The sequence below is a fragment of the Eutrema salsugineum genome, unplaced genomic scaffold, assembly GCF_000478725.1.
Source record: "Eutrema salsugineum unplaced genomic scaffold, Eutsalg1_0 scaffold_8, whole genome shotgun sequence".
Lineage (NCBI taxonomy): Eukaryota > Viridiplantae > Streptophyta > Magnoliopsida > Brassicales > Brassicaceae > Eutrema > Eutrema salsugineum.
The window spans coordinates 11,446,966-11,467,124 of record NW_006256414.1 but is presented as its reverse complement, the minus strand read 5'-3'; the positions used below and the strand labels follow the sequence as shown (position 1 = coordinate 11,467,124).

General features: G+C 42.5%; 3 protein-coding genes across 4 annotated transcripts; 2 read left to right on the top strand and 1 right to left on the bottom strand.

Annotated features, from left to right (window-relative positions):
- The first annotated feature begins 1,752 nt into the window (after positions 1-1,752).
- Positions 1,753-4,461, top strand: LOC112088879 (meiosis-specific protein ASY2-like). Its single transcript, XM_024159235.1, has 6 exons — positions 1,753-2,635; positions 2,704-2,841; positions 2,913-3,367; positions 3,412-3,506; positions 3,564-3,654; positions 3,736-4,461. Exons 1-6 carry the CDS (start codon positions 1,753-1,755, stop codon positions 4,459-4,461), a joined length of 2,388 nt encoding a protein of 795 aa, XP_024015003.1.
- A 4,264-nt stretch (positions 4,462-8,725) lies between these two features.
- Positions 8,726-10,276, bottom strand: LOC112088875. The gene has a single exon (XM_024159226.1). The coding sequence runs from the start codon at positions 10,274-10,276 to the stop codon at positions 8,726-8,728; it is 1,551 nt and encodes a 516-aa protein (XP_024014994.1).
- Positions 10,277-13,734: 3,458 nt separating this feature from the next.
- Positions 13,735-17,235, top strand: LOC18009967 (probable serine/threonine-protein kinase At1g54610). Of its 2 annotated transcripts, none has more exons than XM_006392445.2 (8): positions 13,735-13,919; positions 14,123-14,555; positions 14,677-14,961; positions 15,068-15,385; positions 15,480-15,707; positions 15,807-15,907; positions 16,327-16,444; positions 16,775-17,235. In XM_006392445.2, the coding sequence occupies exons 2-8, from the start codon at positions 14,169-14,171 to the stop codon at positions 17,069-17,071; spliced, it is 1,734 nt and encodes a 577-aa protein (XP_006392507.1). In that variant the 5' UTR covers positions 13,735-13,919; positions 14,123-14,168; the 3' UTR covers positions 17,072-17,235. The 2 variants fall into 2 exon arrangements, with proteins under 2 accessions (XP_006392507.1, XP_024015785.1); XM_024160017.1 differs by having other exon boundaries at positions 13,735-14,029.
- Positions 17,236-20,159: the final 2,924 nt, after the last annotated feature.

Genomic DNA, 20,159 nt, shown 5'->3' with positions numbered 1-20,159 from the left:
GTCTTTGTCTTTCCTTGAGAGTTCTGACGCTCTGAATTTATCCAAAAATGCTCTTTTGCTCTAATTTGCATATCTTTCTCCCAAATTACTTGAAAACTCTTTTAAAATCTAAAAACATAGAAATATTTTGTAAACATTTGAAACAGAATAAAAACACCTGCAAAAAATATTAAAGTGATCAATAAAAATAGTCAAAAAACCTGAATATAGGGTTGTATTTAATGTATTTGTTATTCTTTAATTATTCCAAAAATTTCTCCACTCGTATCGACCTGATGAAACTTTACTTTTTGATATTTTGAGTTCCTTTTGGCCAATTCCTTCTAACAAATTTCATGATTGCCAGTTATTTCGACTTTATTCATTGTCATTTGCTAAATCAATCTTTTTAATTTAAACCTAAACTACGCATTTTTTTTTGAAATGTACCTAAATTAAGTTTCATTAAAAAATATCAGTCCAAACGTAAAGTTCGAAATGTTATTTTTATACTAGTGGGTTCTTTTTGGTAAAATTTTTCTTTCCTCCTTGTGCGCCCAAGTGTGAACCTGCCCAACTACGATTCTAAATACAATGGGACTTCTGGTCGCCTCTTCCCTCATAAATAGGAAGTTTAATCTTACGCGAACACCAGATGCACTAGTTAGCGATCCGAGGTAAAAATGGGCTATTATTGTATCCTCGATTATAGAATCGATGTCAGGGGCCAGGCTCGTTGCTTAGTGAAATTTTGATTTCATAATTGAGAGCTCTTTTTGGAAAACTGTTGCTTCGTGATTAGTGACCTGAGGAAGAAAAAGTTTATCCTCGTGTTCCATCGTTATTGACAGTGTTCAGATTTGGGTTTTGGATGTCCATTTCCTAAGGTGCATCAAAGCTTTCGCCCATAGGCAAAGATGGTGGTGGCGGAATAGGATTACTTTTGAGTTTGTAAGTTATTCGAGCAGGTAGCTTGTTGATTACTGTATTCAACTATTCGAGGTCGGTCCGGTAATTTGAGTTCGAAAGATCTTAAGTCGATCAAATTTTATTTAAGTTCTTAGTTACAGTTCGTTCGGTTCGGAGGATTCTCGACGAACTCGATACAATATTCAGGTCTCTATTCTCCGGGTCCGAAAAAGATCTCTTCTACAGTAACAATTCTACTATTTATAGTACGCAAACGAGGAGACGTTCTAGGGCTTTTCGCTTGGTTCTCACCGCCTCTCGTCGCTGGGCTTCTCCTTGATGGGCCGCGCTGTCAGGCCAGGCCCATTTCGGCTAAGACCATCGTAAACCGGAGTCAATTGGGCCGATCTCGGTCTTTAACCGGTCCGGACCGGGGAGCGGAGCGTACCACCAACAGTTGGTCCCCCCCCCCAGTTCGGTAAACAGACCTGACTGACTTTGCCGAATTTATAGTTGGATCGGTTACAGGCCGAGGTCGGTGACGTCGAGTTCCCAGTTCGCACCTTTCGTTATCCCTGGTGTCTTGACAAGGGTATTTAAGTACTTTCGCTTGCGGGGAACTGAAAAGACGCGTTGGTTTAGGCGGGAAATCGAGACGTTACGGAGCATGGAACTCGAGAAGTCGTAATGATTCGCTCTTTTTCTATAAATAGGGTTCAGCTCTCCCCATTTCCTACTTTCGCTCCTACTGCCAAGGTATTTGCTCTCCCTTCTCTCTAACTTTTCTTCTTTCTCTCTCTAGAATTTGCGGTCGCCGTCCGCCGTGCTCTCTCGTCGACGATCACTTCCTCAAGCTTTCTGACAATGTCTTCCGACTCTTCTTCCAATTCCGAGGCCGCGATACTTCCCGAACACCGCAGGGAGGATTCTTCTACCGAGATCTCGAGCTCGGGGTCTACGGAGCATTCTTCGAATGCATCTCTGATTCGGAAGAACTCCCGGGTCGTCGAGGTCGGTTCTGGGAGCCGAGTTCCGATTCGGGCTCCGGAGCGGATAGATCGGAATCCCCGCGAACCCGAGGGCCAAGTTCTTACCGATCTGATCCTGGAGCGAGAGCCCGATGTGAAGACGGACGAGGACGCTCCACTGCGCGAGGTCGGGGAAGAGGAGGCGCAAGATCCCAACGACGACGACATGATGCCGATCGTGGATCGGCCGTGTGTATGCGCCCCGGTAAAATCCACACTGTCATCTCCAGAGACAGTTCGGGCCGCTATGCTGATCGCCGGAGCCCCTCCCGGGATCATTATCCAGGTTCCCGAACCAAATGAGCGTCCTTGGGACGCACCCGAGGACTTCATCTGTGTTTATGAAGCCTACTTCCGCGAGGCCGGGTTGAAATTTCCCCTGCCTCGCTTGTTGTTTGCATACTGTAACCGTCGCGGCTGCGCGATCTCGCAGCTTCAGCCGGCGTCGATAGTAAACTTTGTTGGGATCCTCCAGCTCGGTCGTGACATCCGGACTCACATCAACGTTGTTCAATTCGAGGAGCTTTTTATCATGAAGGTCTCGGCGGCAAAGAGTTGGTTTCTGTCGGTGAATTGCAACCCGAAGTTTGACCTGGTGACCGGGAACAAGGCTAGCAAGTTTCCGAACTGGGATCAGAGCTACTTTTTTGTCCGGGTGGATTCGGTATCTGCTGAGAATCCGGAGAGCACGTTCCGGACAGACTGGTGTATTGATTTTGGTATATATCTCACGGTTAACTCCTCTATTTCTTGGTCGATACTAACAAATCTTTTCATGCTTATGCAGATCGCCACGTTCCAGGGTTCATTCAACACTCCCTCACATCCGACCTTGCGAAGCAGCTGAGTATCGCCGGTCAGCGTCGTTGGCCGCTTGCGTATCGGGAGAAGGTTGATCGTCGGATCAAGAGAGCTCAGGACAGAGGTACGAATTCCCAGGTCGCCCTTTGAATTATTTTTATCTTTCAGATTATGGTTGACACCTGTTTTTTGTAGCCAAAACTAAAGCGGAACCCAGCTCGTCGAGGCCGGTGCCAAAGAAGAAGAAAGCGAAGAAGACTAGCAAACCTAGTCGGAGAAGGATGGCATTCGACAGGTCGGATATCCCTATAATGGACTTTGGAGCTGACGAGGAAGACGATAATGCCCTAATCGACGTCGTTGGTCTCGACGGGAACGAGGCCGGTGAGGGCGTTGAGCTCGCGGTTGGGGACGGGACCGACAATATCCCGGTCGGCCCGTTTGACCCTTTGCTCCCATCCGTGGAGCCTGAGGGCGATGTGACGGGCACTAGTATTCCTGAGGCGACCCCTCAGCCTCAAATGGAGGAGGGGGAAATTGGTGAGCAGGACGAAGATGAGCTCACCATAGCCGACCGTGCCCGCAAGAAGAAGGGCAAGTCCGTGAAGAAGTCGTCTCGGAAGAGGGGTGGTGAGCCGAGACGGCCGCGAGTGAGGGGACTTTGGTCCTTCATGACTCACCAAATGCTTCTCAGGTTCCTCCGGCAGATCCGGTTGCCGAAACGGAGAACCCGAGGTCGTCCAAGAGGCGTCGTACTTCCGACTCCTCCTCTTTCTCGGTCCGACTCAAGTAAAAAAAGGACCGATCTTTCTTCGACGACTCGTCTGCCTGCGCCGAACTCTTCAGGCAGATCGTGCCGGCCTCGTCTCCGATGCCTGAGACAAAAGACCTTTTCCGCCCCAAGTCTTATGCTCGGGTCGCGAAATCTGCCTCTGCTGTAAGTTTCTCCTCGTTCTAAATACTTGGGCCTTTTTTTTTTTTTTTTTTTGAAGTGTTTTAACTTGGGTTTTATTTTCAGCTCGTCTGTGACACCAACGAGCTCGTTCGCGAGTATGACTCCGAGGTCGAGAGGTTGAGGAGGATTAACGCCGAGACTGCTGCTGAGAGGGCGTCTCTGGAAACGTCGTACCGGGACGAGAAGGAGAGGTACGAGGCAGTTGTACTGGCCTTCACCGAAAAGGAGAAGGAGAACGCGGCTCTGAAAGAGCAGGTCGAGGCCATGATGAAGCGGACTGTCGAGCTAGAGGGGGACGTAGACGCTCTGTCCAAGTCTTTCAAGGCCAGCGAGCTCGAGAGGCGGAAGTACCGGGAGGCCGAGTCGAAGAGCAGGAAGATGTTGGCCGCCCTTAGAACCAAGAGTGAGGGGAAGCTCGCCAAGATGAAGGACTTTATGGATAAGTCCGAAGTCCGAAAGGCGCCATTCCTCAAGCTTAACCAGGCGACTGCTCTGGTCGGCTTCTGCGACTTCCTCAGGCGCGAGCACAACATGGTCGTTCCGCCTCACATCACAAAGATGTATGGGCGCAGGATCAAAAACTGCACAAAGGAGGTCGATGATGTCCCTCTCCCGCGGCTCGCAAATGAGGACTTCCTGCTTCCGAGCGATGACGACCTCATCCCGAGGATCGTGCTTCCGCCAGGAACGCAAGTTCCGGATGGTTTGGATCAGTTTGGCTCGAACTCCAAATCCATCTCGGCTGATCGGGCAGCGAGTCTCAAGAGTCCGGCGTCCGTTGCTCGCTAATAATCCTCCTTAGTTTTCCTTAGTTTTCTTTCCTGTTTTATTTTAATGTTGTAAAAACTATTCTGCCCGCGTAGCTCGGGGTTTTAACTTAGTATTTTGTTTTGACCGCCGTTTTTAGGCGATGTATTTGTTGCCGTCTAGTTCGGCAAGTTCGGATATTTAATGAATATGGTTTCCTTTATCCTTTGAATTTTCTTTTGATATTTATTACGAACTGTTGGGAGTTCGGCTTGTTTTGATTAAGTTTGGAGTTCGTGATGTTACTGTGACGATGCGGGCGAACTCGAGGGACTCTTCGAACTCGAATCGCGGTCGGCGGATTGCTGTTCGAAAGAGTGAGTGCGGGTTGGGTTCCGGCTTTGAATAGTGGGCACCGTGGGAGTGCGGGCGAGACAGATCTCGGCTTTTAAGATTGTATTCATGGGGAATACTTAGTTCGATCTCCTGGTCGGGGAGTCGATATATGGAGTTAGCTATAGAAATGAAAAAGATGGGTTTTTATTGGATTTGTAGCTGGACTCGAAATCGAGCTGCCTACGTACCCTTTTGCAAGGGATCAAGCCACTCGTAGTTCAGTTTACAGGGATGAGTTCGGCCGGAGCCGGACTGGTTTTTTTTTTTTTTTTTTTTTTAGTCCGAGCTCGTGGTAGCTGGGACTTAGTAGTAATACCGTTTCAGGTTGGCTGAGTTCCAGGATCGCGGGATCGGCGTTCCGTCGAGCTGCATGAGTTCGTAAACTCCGGGCTTGACGATTCTCATTATCTGATATGGACCTTCCCAGTTCGTTCCCAGTTTGCCTGCGTTTAGCTCCTCGGTGTTATGGAACACCTTGCGCAGAACGAGGTCGCCTTCATCGAAATGCCGACCTCGCATTTTCTTGTTGTAGTACCGAGCAGCGAGCTTTTGGTAGTTCTGGATTTGGAGAAGAGCTAGACAGCGTTGCTCTTCCAAGGTATCGAGGTTGTTCAGCATCATCTGGTCGTTGAGATCGGGGTTCTCGGGGAGCACGGAGTATCTCAAAGTTGGAATGCTCACCTCTGCCGGACAGAGGGCCTCAAGTCCGTATGCTAGAGAGAAGGGAGATCGCCCGGTCGATCGTCTGGGAGTAGTTCGGTGCGACCATAAGACTCCGTCGAGCTCGTCCGCCCAAGTGCCTTTCTTAGCATCGAGACGTTTCTTTATGCCGTCCAGAATTGTCTTGTTGGTTGCCTCGGCCTGGCCGTTGCCTTGCGGATATCGCGGGGTCGAGAAACTAAGACGGATTTTGAACTTGGCGCACCAATCATTGAACGTTCCAGCAATAAATTGTGGTCCGTTGTCTGTGACGATCTCGTGCGGGACCCCGTGTCAGCAAATGATATACTTCCACACAAATTTTTGAACGTCCAGTGCGGTAATCTCCGAGTATGCTTCGGCATCAATCCATTTTGTGAAGTAGTCGGTCATGACCAAGATATACTGCTTTTGATTCGTCGATCGGCATAAAGGACCAACGATGTCCATAGCCCACCGCATAAACGGGTACGGGGCCGTACTGGTTTGCAGCAGCTCGGTCGGCACGTTAATCATTGGACCGTGGCGCTGACACTTATCGCACTTCATGACGAACTTCTCGCAGTTCGCGTTCATTATTGGCCAGAAGTAACTGACTTTTTTGATTTTCAGAGCGAGAGACCGACCTCCGGAATGATTGCCGCCGGATCCTTCGTGGATTTCGCGCATGATTTCGACTGTTTCATTCCCGAAAACGCAGGCCATGAGTACTCCAGATGCATTCCAACGGAATAGCTTACCGTTATGCATTGTGTAATGGGCAGCCCGGACTTTGAGACGGCGAGCAGCCCACTTATCTTCGGGGACTTTGCCGGGGAGGAGGTATTCCCGCAGTTCGGCTGTCCAATCTTCGGTGGACTCGCTTTCCTGGCTTTCGCTGGTTGATGGACTGTGGAGTCCTTCGGTTATGTGCTCGAAGTCATGATCAGCGGCTAGGTCTTCCGGATCGTGCTCGGCGTTTTCTTTAAGCTCCTGCTCGGCATTCTTGTTTGTTCGGGTCGACTTCCTGTTTTCTGTACCCACCGAGGTCGGATTTTCGTCGTAGTTCCGTCGGCGAGTAGCAACGTTACATTTCAGCGTGGTTTTGATACTTGGTTCCGAGATACTTTCGACAGGGATCCTTCTCTTTAGATGCGGGTCGGAACTGGATGCCAGGGCGGCTAACGCGTCGGCGGACGAGTTTTCTCCGCGAGGGATTTTGGTGAGTTCGAACGTCTCGAACTTAGCGATGAGTATCTTAGTCGCTGTTAGGTATGCGTCCATTCGTTCATTTTTGGTCGTGTATTCTCCGCTTAACTGATGGCGATGAGCTGCGAATCGCAGAAAGCGTGAAGATGTCGCACACCGAGCTCGATAGCCAATCGCATCCCGACAAGTAGAGCTTCATACTCAGACTCATTGTTAGATGCTGGGAACTCAAGGCGGAACGACTGTTCGAGGATCTCGCCGTTAGGGCACTTGAGGCGGATTCCGATACCTGATCCCCGGTGAGATGACGATCCGTCGACGTGCAGAATCCATAGCTCGCGAGGCGGCTGTTCGACGACGAACTCTTTGGGGAGTTCGATCAGAAAGTCGGCGAGTACTTGGGATTTCATGCTGGTTCGATTCTTGTACTCTATGTCGTATTCACTTAGTTCGACGGCCCATTTCGCGAGGCGACCTGATTGGCTTGGACTATGTAGAATGGTTCGGAGTGGCTGGTCAGTCAAGACCGTAATTGAATGAGATTGGAAATATTGCCGAAGTTTCCGAGCAGAAACTACCACTGCAAGCGCCAATTTTTCTAAGGTCGGATACCTGGCCTCGGCGTCACTTAGCGATTTGCTGACATAAAATATTGGACGCTGTTCTTCCCTATCCTCGCGAACTAGAACACTGCTAACTGCCGATGTGGAAATAGCGATAAATAAGAAGAGCATCTCGCCGTGCTCGGGCTTAGCTAAAATGGGGGGTGTCGAGAGGTACGTTTTCAGCTGTTTGAAGGCGTCTTCGCACTCAGCGCTCCAGGTATGATGCTTGTGACCTCGTAACAACTGGTAGAACGGCAGACACTTATCCGTCGACCTGGAGATAAACCTGTTCAGGGCGGTGATTCGGCCTGTGAGTTTTTGTACTTCCCTCTTTGACGTCGGAGAAGGTAAGTCTAGAACTGCGGATATCTGCTTTGGGTTAGCCTCGATACCGCGCTCGGTGATGATGTAACCCAGGAATTCGCCTGCTGTTACACCGAAGGTGCATTTGGCGGGGTTGAGCTTCATCCCGTACTCGTTCAGAGTGTCGAAGCACGTCGATAGGTGCGATATATGATCCTTGGCGTGCAGGGATTTAACCAGCATGTCGCCGATGTATACTTCCATCGTTTTTCCGAGCTGGCTAGCGAACATGCGGTTCACGAGTCTTTGATAGGTGGCTCCCGCGTTTTTGAGGCCGAACGGCATGACCTTATAGCAGTAGATCCCTCGAGCTGTAATGAACGAAGTCTTTTCCCGATCGTCCGGATGCATTAAGATTTGGTTATACCCCGAAAAGGCATCCATGAAAGACAACAGTTCGTTGCCTGCCGTTGCCTCTACCAACCGATCGATGTGTGGCAGTGGGAAGCTATCCTTAGGACAGGCTTTGTTCAGGTCGGTAAAGTCGACGCAGATCCTCCATTTTCCATTCTTTTTCTTTACAACTATCGGGTTTGCTAGCCAGTCCGGGTATCGAACCTCTGTGATCGAACCGGCCTTGAGTAACTTTTCGACCTCATCGTTTACCGCTCGTGCCTTCTCGGGTCCAAGCTTGCGCCTCTTCTGTTTGATAGGTTTATATGTGGGATCGATGTTTAGCTCGTGGCAAGTGATGTCGGGATTGATTCCGGGCATGTCGCTGATATTCCATGCGAATGTGGAGACGTTTTTCTGGAGGAAACTGATGAGTGCTTCCCGGATACTGTTGTCGAGCTCGGCCCCTATGCCGACACATTTCGTTGGATCTGTTGGGTCAATGCCGACTTGGTCGACCTGGCTTTGCTTGGGTAGACCAAACTGGCTTTCTGCGGCCGTACGTCCGTCCTGAAGGGGGCTTATGACGCATGTCCGTGCCATGCTTAGTTTGCAATCGGTAAGGTGGCATAATCGAGACGCGGTCTGGCTTCCTTTGAGGGTGAAAATCCCTGATGGGGTCGGGAACTTGACGCACTGATGGAACGTTGAAGCGACAGCTTTCATGTCGAACAGCCAGGGCGTTCCCAAAATCGCATTGTATATCGCCGGTTTGATGAGTACCAAGAATTTGACCCGCCGACATAGATGGATATCTTCACTGTTCCTACTGTTCTTGTTTTTTCTCCAGTGAACCCGGTTAATGATTCCATGTAGGGCTTGATCTCGGAGTCCGGAAAATCCATGTTCTTTAATGTCTCTCGGAATATGACGTTTACCGAGCTCCCTGTGTCGATTAAGATTCTGCTGACTTCGACATCTCCGAGCTGGAGTTCGACGACGAGGCAATCATTGTGAGGCATATGCACTCCCCGCAGGTCGGCTTCTGTGAATAAAATTGGTACAGTTGTGACCGTTGTCTGGGGTTGCGAACTCGACGCTTGTCGGCTGTATTCTTTGAGAGCTCGGACGGAATAGTTGCATGATTCGAGGGCTCCCATAATCATGTTGACCTTCTTCCTGGTTTTTGGGACGTTTGGCTCTCTATTAGGTGCTTCCCGGTCTCGTTTCGGGGGAGCGACCTGTTCGTCATCGGAGTCGGTTGCCTTGGCAGCTTCTTGATTGCCAGGCTTGTTTGGTCGCGGGTTCGGCCGCCGAGGTCCCGGTTTAGGCAAATCTGCGGTGTCGATCTCGCCCTTGCGGAACTGTTGAAGTAAGAAATCCCTCAGATGTCGGCATTCCTCCGTGATATGCCCATATCGCTCGTGATACTCGCAAAAACGCTCACTCAGTGGCGTATCGTCGTCCTTGTGCCATGTGTTCCAAGATTTTGGAGGTCGTCCTGTCCTCTGGTTCGACGGTCCAGCTTGATTTACTACTCCGCGCGGTTTCCCGGGCTGGGTCTTCGTTTCCGAGCTCTCCTTGGGGGCTGGCGTTTGGCCTGGCTTTGTCGTTGAATACTGCCGATCCTTGGTGGCTTCTTCTTCTTCTTCCGTGATGAAGATGTTTGACTTATGGAGCGCGTCCTCGAGGGTGAGCGGTCTGTTCCTGCGAAGTTCTTTGTGAAAGGGGGATTTATACCACGTTTTCTGGTACAAAACCTCGAGAGCGGCTTCATCGTCCACTGTGCAGTGTGCTATGATCTGTTTGAAACGTGCCATGAAGTCTCGGAGCGACTCATTCTCGCTCTGTGATATCTCCCACAGCTCGGAGTTACGAGTTTTCTGCCCGATGAACATCGAGAAATGCTTTGCGAACTTCGTCGAGAGTTCCTTGTAGTTATCGATGGAGTCGGCCTCCAATCTTGAGAACCAGTCCAGAGCAATGCCTTCGAGGTGCTCGACGAACAACTGGCATTGAATCGCGTCCTTCTGTTCGGCCGATGTGAACTTCAGTCGGTTAATTACGATACCGAACGAGGTAAGGAAATGCCTCGGATCGGAGTTCCCCTCGTACGACCGTAGCTTAAACTTTTCTAAGTTTGGGACGGGGACGTTGGTGATCCGGGAAGTGAACGGTGTTTTCTGTGCTTCTTGGATTACACGGTCGATTTCAGGTGCTGAGCTGGTGGCTTGGTGAAACTTGGAACTGATCTCTCGCAATTGAGCCTGCATTCGCTCGATCTCCAGGTCGCGTGTTGTTGGTTAAGCTCGCACATGCTGAGATGGGCTCTCTGTCTACTAGTACTGCTGAACTACTGACCGTGCCACCGTGCATTGCGGGTCTCGCTCCTCTTGGAAGTCACTAATGAGGTTCCGTCTTCTGATCGGACTCTCTTGCTGTAGGTTGGAGATCTGTGCGGTGAGGGTTGCGAACTTCGCGTCGTTGCTTCTGACCAACTCTTGTATCTGCGCGGCGAAGGCGTTCATAAGCGCAGCTGGATCGAAGGCAACTTGAGCTCGATTTGGTGAGGTCGGGTGCGCCCCGGCGCTCGAGCTTGGCTCTGTCCTGACTTGTTGCGCTTCCGACTGGGGTTGTACGGGGCTGCGTTCGCATTCTTCCACAGACCCTTCGACCTGGTCCGTAGGCCCTCCGACCCGGGCGATCTCATCGTCACAGGTCATCTGACTTCCGACCTGGATTGGGGTCGGTTGTCTATCATTACTTGTCATATTGTCCTGGCCGATTACCGAACCGGCCCCACGGTGGGCGCCAATTGTTGATTACTGTATTCAACTATTCGAGGTCGGTCCGGTAATTTGAGTTCGAAAGATCTTAAGTCGATCAAATTTTATTTAAGTTCTTAGTTACAGTTCGTTCGGTTCGGAGGATTCTCGACGAACTCGATACAATATTCAGGTCTCTATTCTCCGGGTCCGAAAAAGATCCCTTCTACAGTAACAATTCTACTATTTATAGTACGCAAACGAGGAGACGTTCTAGGGCTTCTCGCTTGGTTCTCACCGCCTCTCGTCGCTGGGCTTCTCCTTGATGGGCCGCGCTGTCAGGCCAGGCCCATTTCGGCTAAGACCATCGTAAACCGGAGTCAATTGGGCCGATCTCGGTCTTTAACCAGTCCGGACCGGGGAGCGGAGCGTACCACCAACATAGCTCATGTATCCATATGTCCTGTTTGTTGACCTCAAAGTGATTTGAGTGACTGCACTCGAGGCAATTGGCTTAAATAGAGCATGTGGGCGAGCGATTGAGTGTCAGACGAAGTGTTGAGATAAGCACTTTGAAGCAGACTCTGGTTGGTATGCAGAACGGCTTTCTGCAACCTGTGCTGCTCTTAGGGAGTCTTCAGCGCGCGCTGGCCTCCTCGTGATGTTTTTAAACAGTTTTTTAGATATCTTTCAGGAGAGCAACCATTTTCTCATAATATCGCCAAAGATCTAGAATGGCTAGGACGAGAATTACTAGTGAATCAGAATGCTCTCTCCCTATAGTTGATGCTAAATTTGTGGATGTAAGATCCGGTTCAATGATATTATTTTAATACTATGTTCGTGTTAATAGAAAAATTTGAATGAAAATGAATGAGAAGTAATAAAAACTAGGTGATTATGTGCACCATGTGCGGAGTAAATATTAGCTATATTTTTCTCGAATATGTAAATATAATGTATATAAATATAATTATATAAATTAAGCTGATATTTATAATTGCAAATATATGTGTTTTATGCAATTGTAAATAATAATTATAATTACATTTATTTTATAATACAATTGCATAAATGCTAGATAATTATTGGTCGTATAATTAATTTTAATAGTATTTTTTATATGAATGAAATTGCATGTTAAATATATGAAATTAAATTAATACGTTCTTTCTAACCGGTCTAACATTAGACTAAATATACTTTGCTTTGATATAAAAAATTTGAATTATAATATGTATGAAAATATTTAGATTTTTTTATTATTAAATAGAGAATATGATTATTTTTTTTAATAAAATTAAGATCAAAGAAAGATGAGATAAGAAATATAATGTTTAGTAACCTAAGTAATATTATGTATTAGTTTTTTATAAATATATTGATAAAAAATAGAATATGATTAATTAATGTTAATGACATATTATATAACTTATATCTGAGAATAGGGTCGGCCCACAAGTAAGGCCCCCGAAGCAATGACTTCAGGGCGGTCCAAAAGACATTAATTTTTGGGGCAGCTAAAAAAGCTCAAATTGTTTTTTTTTTAAGTGTGTAAATAGAGTTATCACACATCGACCAACTACAAAAAATGGGAAAGAAAAATTGCCTATAAATAAAAGTTACTATCCCTATCAAATATTTTTTAAAAAAATTAATTATGGCTTATAAAAATCGATTTTGGGCTTCAAAAAATCGATTCTACCTTATAAAAATCGATTTTGGTCTAAAAAATTGATTTTGAGCTTAAAAAATTTGAACTTAAGCTTTATTTTTTTTTTTGATTAAGGACATCATTTTTACAGTACGCTTTAGACGTCAAATCACTTAGGGCCTCTTTAAAATTGACACCTAAGTATATCACTCATGTAAATAATATAGGAGATAAAAAAATTTTTTTTACTGTTTTTGTCAATTAATAATATAAGATGTTAAGAATTCAAATTTTTTTATATATTATGTGATATTATATAGGTGAGTGTTTATGTGTTTGTATATATATTATATATATATGTTATATTATAATATATTATTTTCTTTGGATAGTGGAGGATGAGAAGAAGAGAGCGTTGAGGAAGAAGGGTGAATGTTATTCACTTCATACTCTTTTACAAGGGAATGAACATATTTATAGACTTAAGTAAATCATAAAATAATAGGATAATTATCCTTTTTAACAAAATTAAGATTTTATTGATGAGTACTTGTAACAACAATACAAAAGAAGTTTTTTGTAGTTTCAGATGTAAAAATTGGATACCTTGTTGATGCCGCATTAATCTTGTCGTAATTAATGGGATTCTTCCGTTTTGATTGTATTGTCTTTAAAACTCACCGAACTCGTTTTTACCCAAAAAAAAAAAAAACTCACCGAACTCGTTTTAAATGGGCTTTAAGAAGTAGCTCCAAGTCAGGCCTTAAGTCATCTCGCACCCCTCCTTTTCTGTTAGGGATAGGATACTGCAAGACTTTCCGATGTTTCAAATTCCCATCTTTTTGGTTCGGTTATTGATTCCTCCCCAGGGGTGCAATCTGACACCAATAGTCGTGACATTATGCAGATTATGTGGACCGTATATTACAACAGATAACAGTATGCAAATTATGCGAATTGCATACTACAACAATATACATATTCTGCGGACTCTATATACTATAACAACAATATGCGGAATGCAACAAATATAGTTTTTTCAACATTCTACATATTGATGGAAGTACACAGTTTGCACTGTTTTTATTTTTAAGATCTTATTTTTTGTAATTACTACTTAACAGTCTACATATTTTGATTTGATGTTTTTTTTATCCAAACAGATTGACCAATGTTGAGTGCAAATAATCTACCTATTTTTATGGACTATTTCCACCATTTTTTTTATTCTAGGTTGACCCTTGAGGAGATCTGCGTTCCTTTTTCTTCGTTTCATGTTCATTTTTACAAGAAAAGATTAGGAACACTAAACACAAAATTGTCAAAAAAAAAAAATTCGGTGAGACCAAAAAAACGCTCGCCTACTTCTCTTCTCGCTCTCCCTCTTGCTCCTCCTCTATCCCTCTCCCTCACTCCCTCTCTCTTTCAAGCACAGTTTCAAGCTCTGAAGACTCGATCTCTGCTGGCGAGAAACCTTCAATCAGATTCTGCAGCTAGGTTTCTCATTTTAACTCCTACCTACTTTTTTTTTTTCTTGCGAAAGTTTGAGCTTCCATGGAGCTCGGAATCATCGATTAGGGTTAGGGATTTTCCTCGATTTGACCTAAGTAAATCCCAGATCGACTTCACTCAACTTCTTTTTCCGATTGTATAGCTTCTTCTTTATAGCTCTGAATGGTTTGTACATTCTAATTTGTTAGGTTTCGGAGTTGAATAATGGTGAGAGATGAAGCTTAGATTGACAAAATGGGTTGTGTATTTGGCCGAGAGGCATCGTCTGGGAGAACAACAGCAACATCAACAGCAACAGCAACATCTGAATCTAAAGTTGCAAAGAGCTCCAAAACTAGCGCAGCGGAAGAAACTGTGAAAGTGAGTAAAACCAATGGTGCTATTGTGGATGTGGAGAAGAAGCATGAGGAGATTCCAAAGGAAGAAAACACTGAGAAAGATAGGAAATCGAAAGGAGATCGCAGAAGGTCAAAGCCTAACCCACGGTTGAGTAATCCATCAAAGCATTTGCGTGGTGAACAGGTCGCTGCTGGTTGGCCTTCTTGGCTTTCAGATGCTTGTGGTGAAGCCCTAAATGGTTGGATTCCAAGAAAAGCCGACACTTTTGAGAAAATCGATAAGGTGATTGATAGATTGAAATTGTGGGTTTTATTGTTTGTTTTTGTTTTGCTTTTCTGCAACCAAAGTTTGGTCTTTGGTATTTTGGGAAATTTCTCATTTAGATACATTTTTCCTGTGGTAGATTGGACAAGGAACATACAGTAATGTGTACAAAGCAAAGGATATGTTGACTGGTAAAATCGTAGCCCTCAAAAAGGTTCGGTTTGACAACTTGGAGCCGGAAAGTGTGAAGTTTATGGCAAGAGAGATTCTCGTATTGAGGAGACTCGATCATCCTAACGTTGTGAAGTTGGAAGGTTTGGTTACGTCGAGGATGTCTTGTAGCTTATACCTTGTATTTCAATACATGGATCATGATTTGGCTGGTCTTGCTTCAAGCCCTGTTGTTAAGTTCTCAGAACCAGAGGTTAGGCTAGGCGTACACTATCTCACATTCTAAAAATTTATAGAAAGGTACTGACTAAGGCAATTTTGGTCTCTTGCTAAGAACAAATTACTCTTCCTTAGTGCAGGTTAAATGTTTAATGCGTCAATTGCTATCTGGTATGGAGCATTGTCATAGTCGTGGTGTGCTTCATCGTGACATCAAAGGTTCAAATCTTCTTATCGATGATGGTGGGGTCCTCAAAATTGCTGATTTTGGACTGGCGACGATTTTTGATCCTAATCACAAGCGGCCAATGACGAGTCGAGTGGTCACGCTTTGGTATCGAGCTCCAGAGCTTCTTCTTGGAGCTACTGATTATGGTGTAGGTATTGATCTTTGGAGTGCCGGCTGTATATTAGCTGAGCTGTTGGCGGGAAGACCTATTATGCCCGGTCGGACAGAGGTATCTGGTCGAATCATCGTCCTATTTTCTCATTAAATATTTGTATTTTGTAGTTTGTTCTGTATATTGAAGTTCGTTCTGCATCATGAATTAGGTGGAGCAACTCCATAAGATTTACAAGCTCTGTGGTTCACCATCAGATGACTACTGGAAAAAAGGAAAATTCACACACGGAGCGATATATAAACCCCGTGAGCCTTACAAAAGATGCATAAGAGTGACGTTTAAAGATTTCCCGCCATCATCTCTTCCACTCATTGATGCCCTTCTTTCGATCGAACCAGAAGATCGCCAAACTGCAACTGCTGCTTTGAAAAGTGAAGTAAGTTCTTATGTTTGATGTTGTTGCTGCTTTACATGAACTGATCTGATGATGCTGTATAGGTATGAATCACTCTACTTTGCCATTTTTCCTGTCCAGTTCTTTACAAGCGAACCATATGCGTGTGAACCTGCTGATCTGCCAAAGTATCCTCCAAGCAAAGAAATGGATGCAAAGCGACGAGATGAAGAAACTCGGAGGTTAGTAACATTTCCACTATAGCATTTTATTCAATGCTAACCATCTTTTGGTAGCCTCTGTTTTCCACGTATTCAAGAAAGCCAAGGCAATATGACTATTCATATTCAGCATATATGAATCTTAAGCTAAGTTTTTCAATTGCTGAGGATACAAAAGGTTGAAATGGTTTCATAAGTTGGTATAATTAACTCAAAAAATGATTGACATACTGAAAAGTAAGGTAGTGTATATAATATTTCCTACTATACTGATTTAGGCTCTGACTTAGGCTGGATATAACTTATCACCATCCAGATAATGTTGAGTGAGACACATTTACTTTGAAAATTTAGATATTAGTGTTGTGTCCACCATCAGTTGTAGCTATTTTATACTGTAATTTTTAATACGCATAGACAAACACTTTTCTTCTTTGCAGACAAAGAGCTGCTAGTAAAGCCCAAGGGGATGGTGCAAGGAAGAATCGCCACAGAGATCGTTCGAATCGAGCACTTCCAGCTCCAGAAGCTAATGCCGAACTTCAGACAAATCTCGATGTATGTCCCTCTCAGCTGTTTTCTTTTCAATTACTTACTCTTCTTTTCTACATTTATCCCTATAACTCGAATCAGGTTGCTTTTAGATACATAATGAATAATGTTTTTATAGATTGGTTTTGCTATGTACTTATGCATATAGGTTGATGTTTATGTTAGGAATTGAGTTGAATAATAGCTATATTCCACTGATGATTATGCTTTTAGGACAGTAAAAACCGTCACTAGTGCTCAGCTTCCGGCATATCTACATACACACGAAGAGACCAATCCATTTATTCACATATGTGTAGCTTTAACATTTTGTTATCTTTGACTCTAAAAAAACAGAGAAGGAGATTAATCACACACGCAAACGCAAAGAGCAAGAGCGAGAAGTTTCCACCACCGCACCAAGATGGTGGAGCAATGGGACCATTGGGGGCCTCACAGCACATAGACCCGACATTCGTCCCACCAGACATGGTCTCATCCTTCACTTCCACTTCCTTCAATTTTTCCAAAGACGAACCGCCTACGCAAGTCCAGACCTGGTCAGGTCCTTTGGGTCATCCCATCACTGGGATTTCCAGAAGGAAGAAAGATAATACCAAAAGCAGTAAAGGAAAGAGAGCAGTGATGGCTTGAGAAGATAAATTGTTGCAAATGCTATTTCTTCAATGTATAACAGTGTAAGTGTTTTAACTTTATTATTCTTTGTGGCTTCCTGAAGAGAAAGTGCTTTATTCTTTTCAAATTTGCGTATACTGTCATGTATTTATAACTTTATATATATAAGTCGACTTACCACTGGATATTGATTTAGATTTTAGATTTAAGATTTGAGACTGGGGTAGGAAGGTGTATTGGGCGATTCAAGCCAAAAAATATATAAAAATCTACCATCAAAATGTTTATTACAAAACCATTAAATAGAAACTAGGTGTTTAGTCCGCGCCTTGCGCGGACCGAAGAGTTTCATTGAAACGTAAAATTTTATTTTACGTCACAAAATTAAAAATAAAGCTAATCTATGATAATCATTGTTTAACATTAAATACCTTAAAATTAATATTAATAAGTGTATAAAATTAATAAACACAAACTAAAATCAAAATTAATATGAATTATTCATCTTTTTCTCTTTTTATTTTTAAATTTTTTTTCTCTATCATTTTCTTCTTTCTTTCTTTTTTCTGTTTTCTTTTTTGTTTTTTTCCTATTTTTTTCTTCTTTATTTTCTATGTATTTTCTTACTTCTTATTTTTTTGGTTTTTCTTTTTCACGTCTTCTTCTTCTTCTCCACATCTTGTTCTTCTTCCTCTCATACATCTTTTGATTTTCTTCTATTCCAGATTTTATTCTTTTTCTTCTTCTTCTTCAATGTTTTATTATGCTCTTTTTTTTTGTTGTTTTTTCTTTTCCTTTTTTCATTGCCATCGTCTTCTGGGTTGTCACCGATTTCCTATTCTTCTGGTATTTTTCGGCTTTTACGTCATCTTCATATTCTTCTACTTTCTCTAATTCTTCATCTTTTAAAGTATTCATTCAATTTTTTCTCTTTCCTATCTTCTTCTTCTTCTACTTTGTCTTCTATTTTATTTTTTTTCTCCTTCTATGGATTTTTATTCCTCTTCTTCCAATTATCTTCCTCTCTCCAAATTCTTCATCATATTTTAAAGATCTTTGTCTTATCTGTCTTTCTACTCTTCTTCTGGTCTATATTTTTCCTTTCTTAGTTTTTTTTTTCCTTGTATTTTTGAGTTTTTCTTCATCGTTATTTGTTTTCAAATTGTTCTTCTTTATTGTCTTCATCTTTTTTTACTTCTTATTTGTCTTCATTTTTTCATCATATTTACCTTTTTCTAATTTGTCTTCTTCATCTTCTAGTTTTCTTCCTTTTTATTATTTTTTTCTTTCACTCCGTCTACTATCTACTGGTTTTCTTCTATGACTTCTTCTTCTGATTATCTTTTTTTTCTTCTCCAATTGGTCATTTGATTTTTTTTGTTCATCGTCTTCGACCTATCTGGCTTTTCTTTTTTATCTTACTTGTTCACTGTATTAATTTTTGTTCATATTTTTATTGTTTTCTTATTCTTCTCCTTTTTCTTTATTTTTTTAGCTTTTCATATTCTTTGTTTTTTCCTTCTTATCTTTTATTATTTTTGACTATTTCATCTTATGTATTGTATTCATCTTATTTGACTTCTTAATTTTTTTTTCATTCGGTTTTTTCTTCGTTTTTTTCTGTTGATTTTCTTTGTTTTATTTGTCTGCCCCATCTTCTTTGTTTTCTTTTATTGTCATTGTATTCTCTAAATTCTTATTCTTTCACATCTTTTATTCTTCTTCTTTTGGGTTTATTAGTCATTTTTATCTTCTGTTTCTTACTTCTTCTTGGTCATTTTTTTATCCAAACTTTTTTTTCTAATTTTTGTTTGTCTTTTTCACATCTTTACTTTTCTTCTATTTTTTCTTTTGCATCTTCGGGTTTTCATCTTCTTATACTTTATTTTCTTCATTTACCGTTTTTTTTTTCTTTTATTTTGATAATTTGTATGAAAATAACAGCAAATTTGTTATACAAATTATTAATATAAATTAATTAATTAAGGATATTTAAAAAGATTTTATTAAAGAATAAAGAGTAATTAGTCACCTAGATTGAATGAGAGAGCTTATAGCGAAAAAATTACTGTGCATATATTATATATGATATGATTTTAAATGTTTTTTTGATTAAATTCCAATTTTTAATATTTGTTTATTTTCTATTTTAAAGTTTTTTTGATTAAATTCTGATTTTTAATAATTTTTATTGAATTTAAAATTTTTATTATTAAATTCCGATTTTAAATATTTTTTATTTTATTAATTTTACAATTTTTCATAATTTTTAATTAATTTACGTTTTTAAATATTTTTAATTAATTTACGATTTTTAATAATTTTTATTAGATTTAAATTTAAAAAATATTAGAAGGGGTAAAGGGTAATTAGCCACCTAAGATTGAATGAGAGAGCTTTGACTCAAAATTTTACTTTGCTTATAATATATATGATGATTTACAACACACGAGTTTTTGGGGAACACACCTGGCTGGCATATACATAACAAACGAACTTGCTTAACAAACACTTACAGAAACTGTAAGAGATGGTGTTCAACGAGCACTTATGGTGAGTAATCTCGGCTTCTTTCCATCAAATGTTTCCATGAACCATTCATGTTTGTGTGAAACCAAAGATATGTCCAATCACAAATCCGCAGAAGACACCAGGTCCAACGGCTATCGCTGATGCTATCCAGTTAATCATTTCCTTTTATGGCTCAAGCAATTCCTCTGGTTGTTTTGGTGCAAGTTACGGAACATGCATTTACCCGCATATTTCTTCGAGACCGTAGTGTCTAGGGTTGTTCATAAACGAAGAACAATGTTGGTTTTGAAATTGTGTGCTGTGGTATTGGACCTTCAAGATTGTTGTTGGAAAAGTTCATGTAGGACAAAGAAGATAGGCTACCAAAAACTTGAGGAATCTGACCTGACAATCGATTCTGAGATAGGTCTAATGCCTAAACATTTCTCAAATTTGCCAATGATTGAGGGTTGTTGCCTTTGAATGTGTGATCTGAAAATTTGAGAAGATGCAATCCCTTCAATAAACCAATGGATTCATGAATTTTTTCACAAAATCTGTTCCCAGAAAATCTATGGCTCTGAAGTCTCTGTGG

What these genes read in the sequence shown, in the direction of transcription:
- LOC18009967 (XM_006392445.2), top strand. Translation starts at nt 14,169, where the DNA reads ATGGGTTGTGTATTTGGCCGAGAGGCATCGTCTGGGAGAACAACAGCA. An exon ending in CTTTTGAGAAAATCGATAAG is followed by an intron (nt 14,556 to 14,676) that starts GTGATTGATAGA and finishes TTCCTGTGGTAG; the next exon opens with ATTGGACAAGGAACATACAG. An exon ending in CTGCTGCTTTGAAAAGTGAA is followed by an intron (nt 15,708 to 15,806) that starts GTAAGTTCTTAT and finishes TTTCCTGTCCAG; the next exon opens with TTCTTTACAAGCGAACCATA.
- LOC112088879 (XM_024159235.1), top strand. Translation starts at nt 1,753, where the DNA reads ATGTCTTCCGACTCTTCTTCCAATTCCGAGGCCGCGATACTTCCCGAA. An exon ending in TCTTTCTCGGTCCGACTCAA is followed by an intron (nt 3,507 to 3,563) that starts GTAAAAAAAGGA and finishes CGAACTCTTCAG; the next exon opens with GCAGATCGTGCCGGCCTCGT. An exon ending in TCGCGAAATCTGCCTCTGCT is followed by an intron (nt 3,655 to 3,735) that starts GTAAGTTTCTCC and finishes TTTTATTTTCAG; the next exon opens with CTCGTCTGTGACACCAACGA.
- LOC112088875 (XM_024159226.1), bottom strand. Translation starts at nt 10,276, where the DNA reads ATGCAGGCTCAATTGCGAGAGATCAGTTCCAAGTTTCACCAAGCCACC.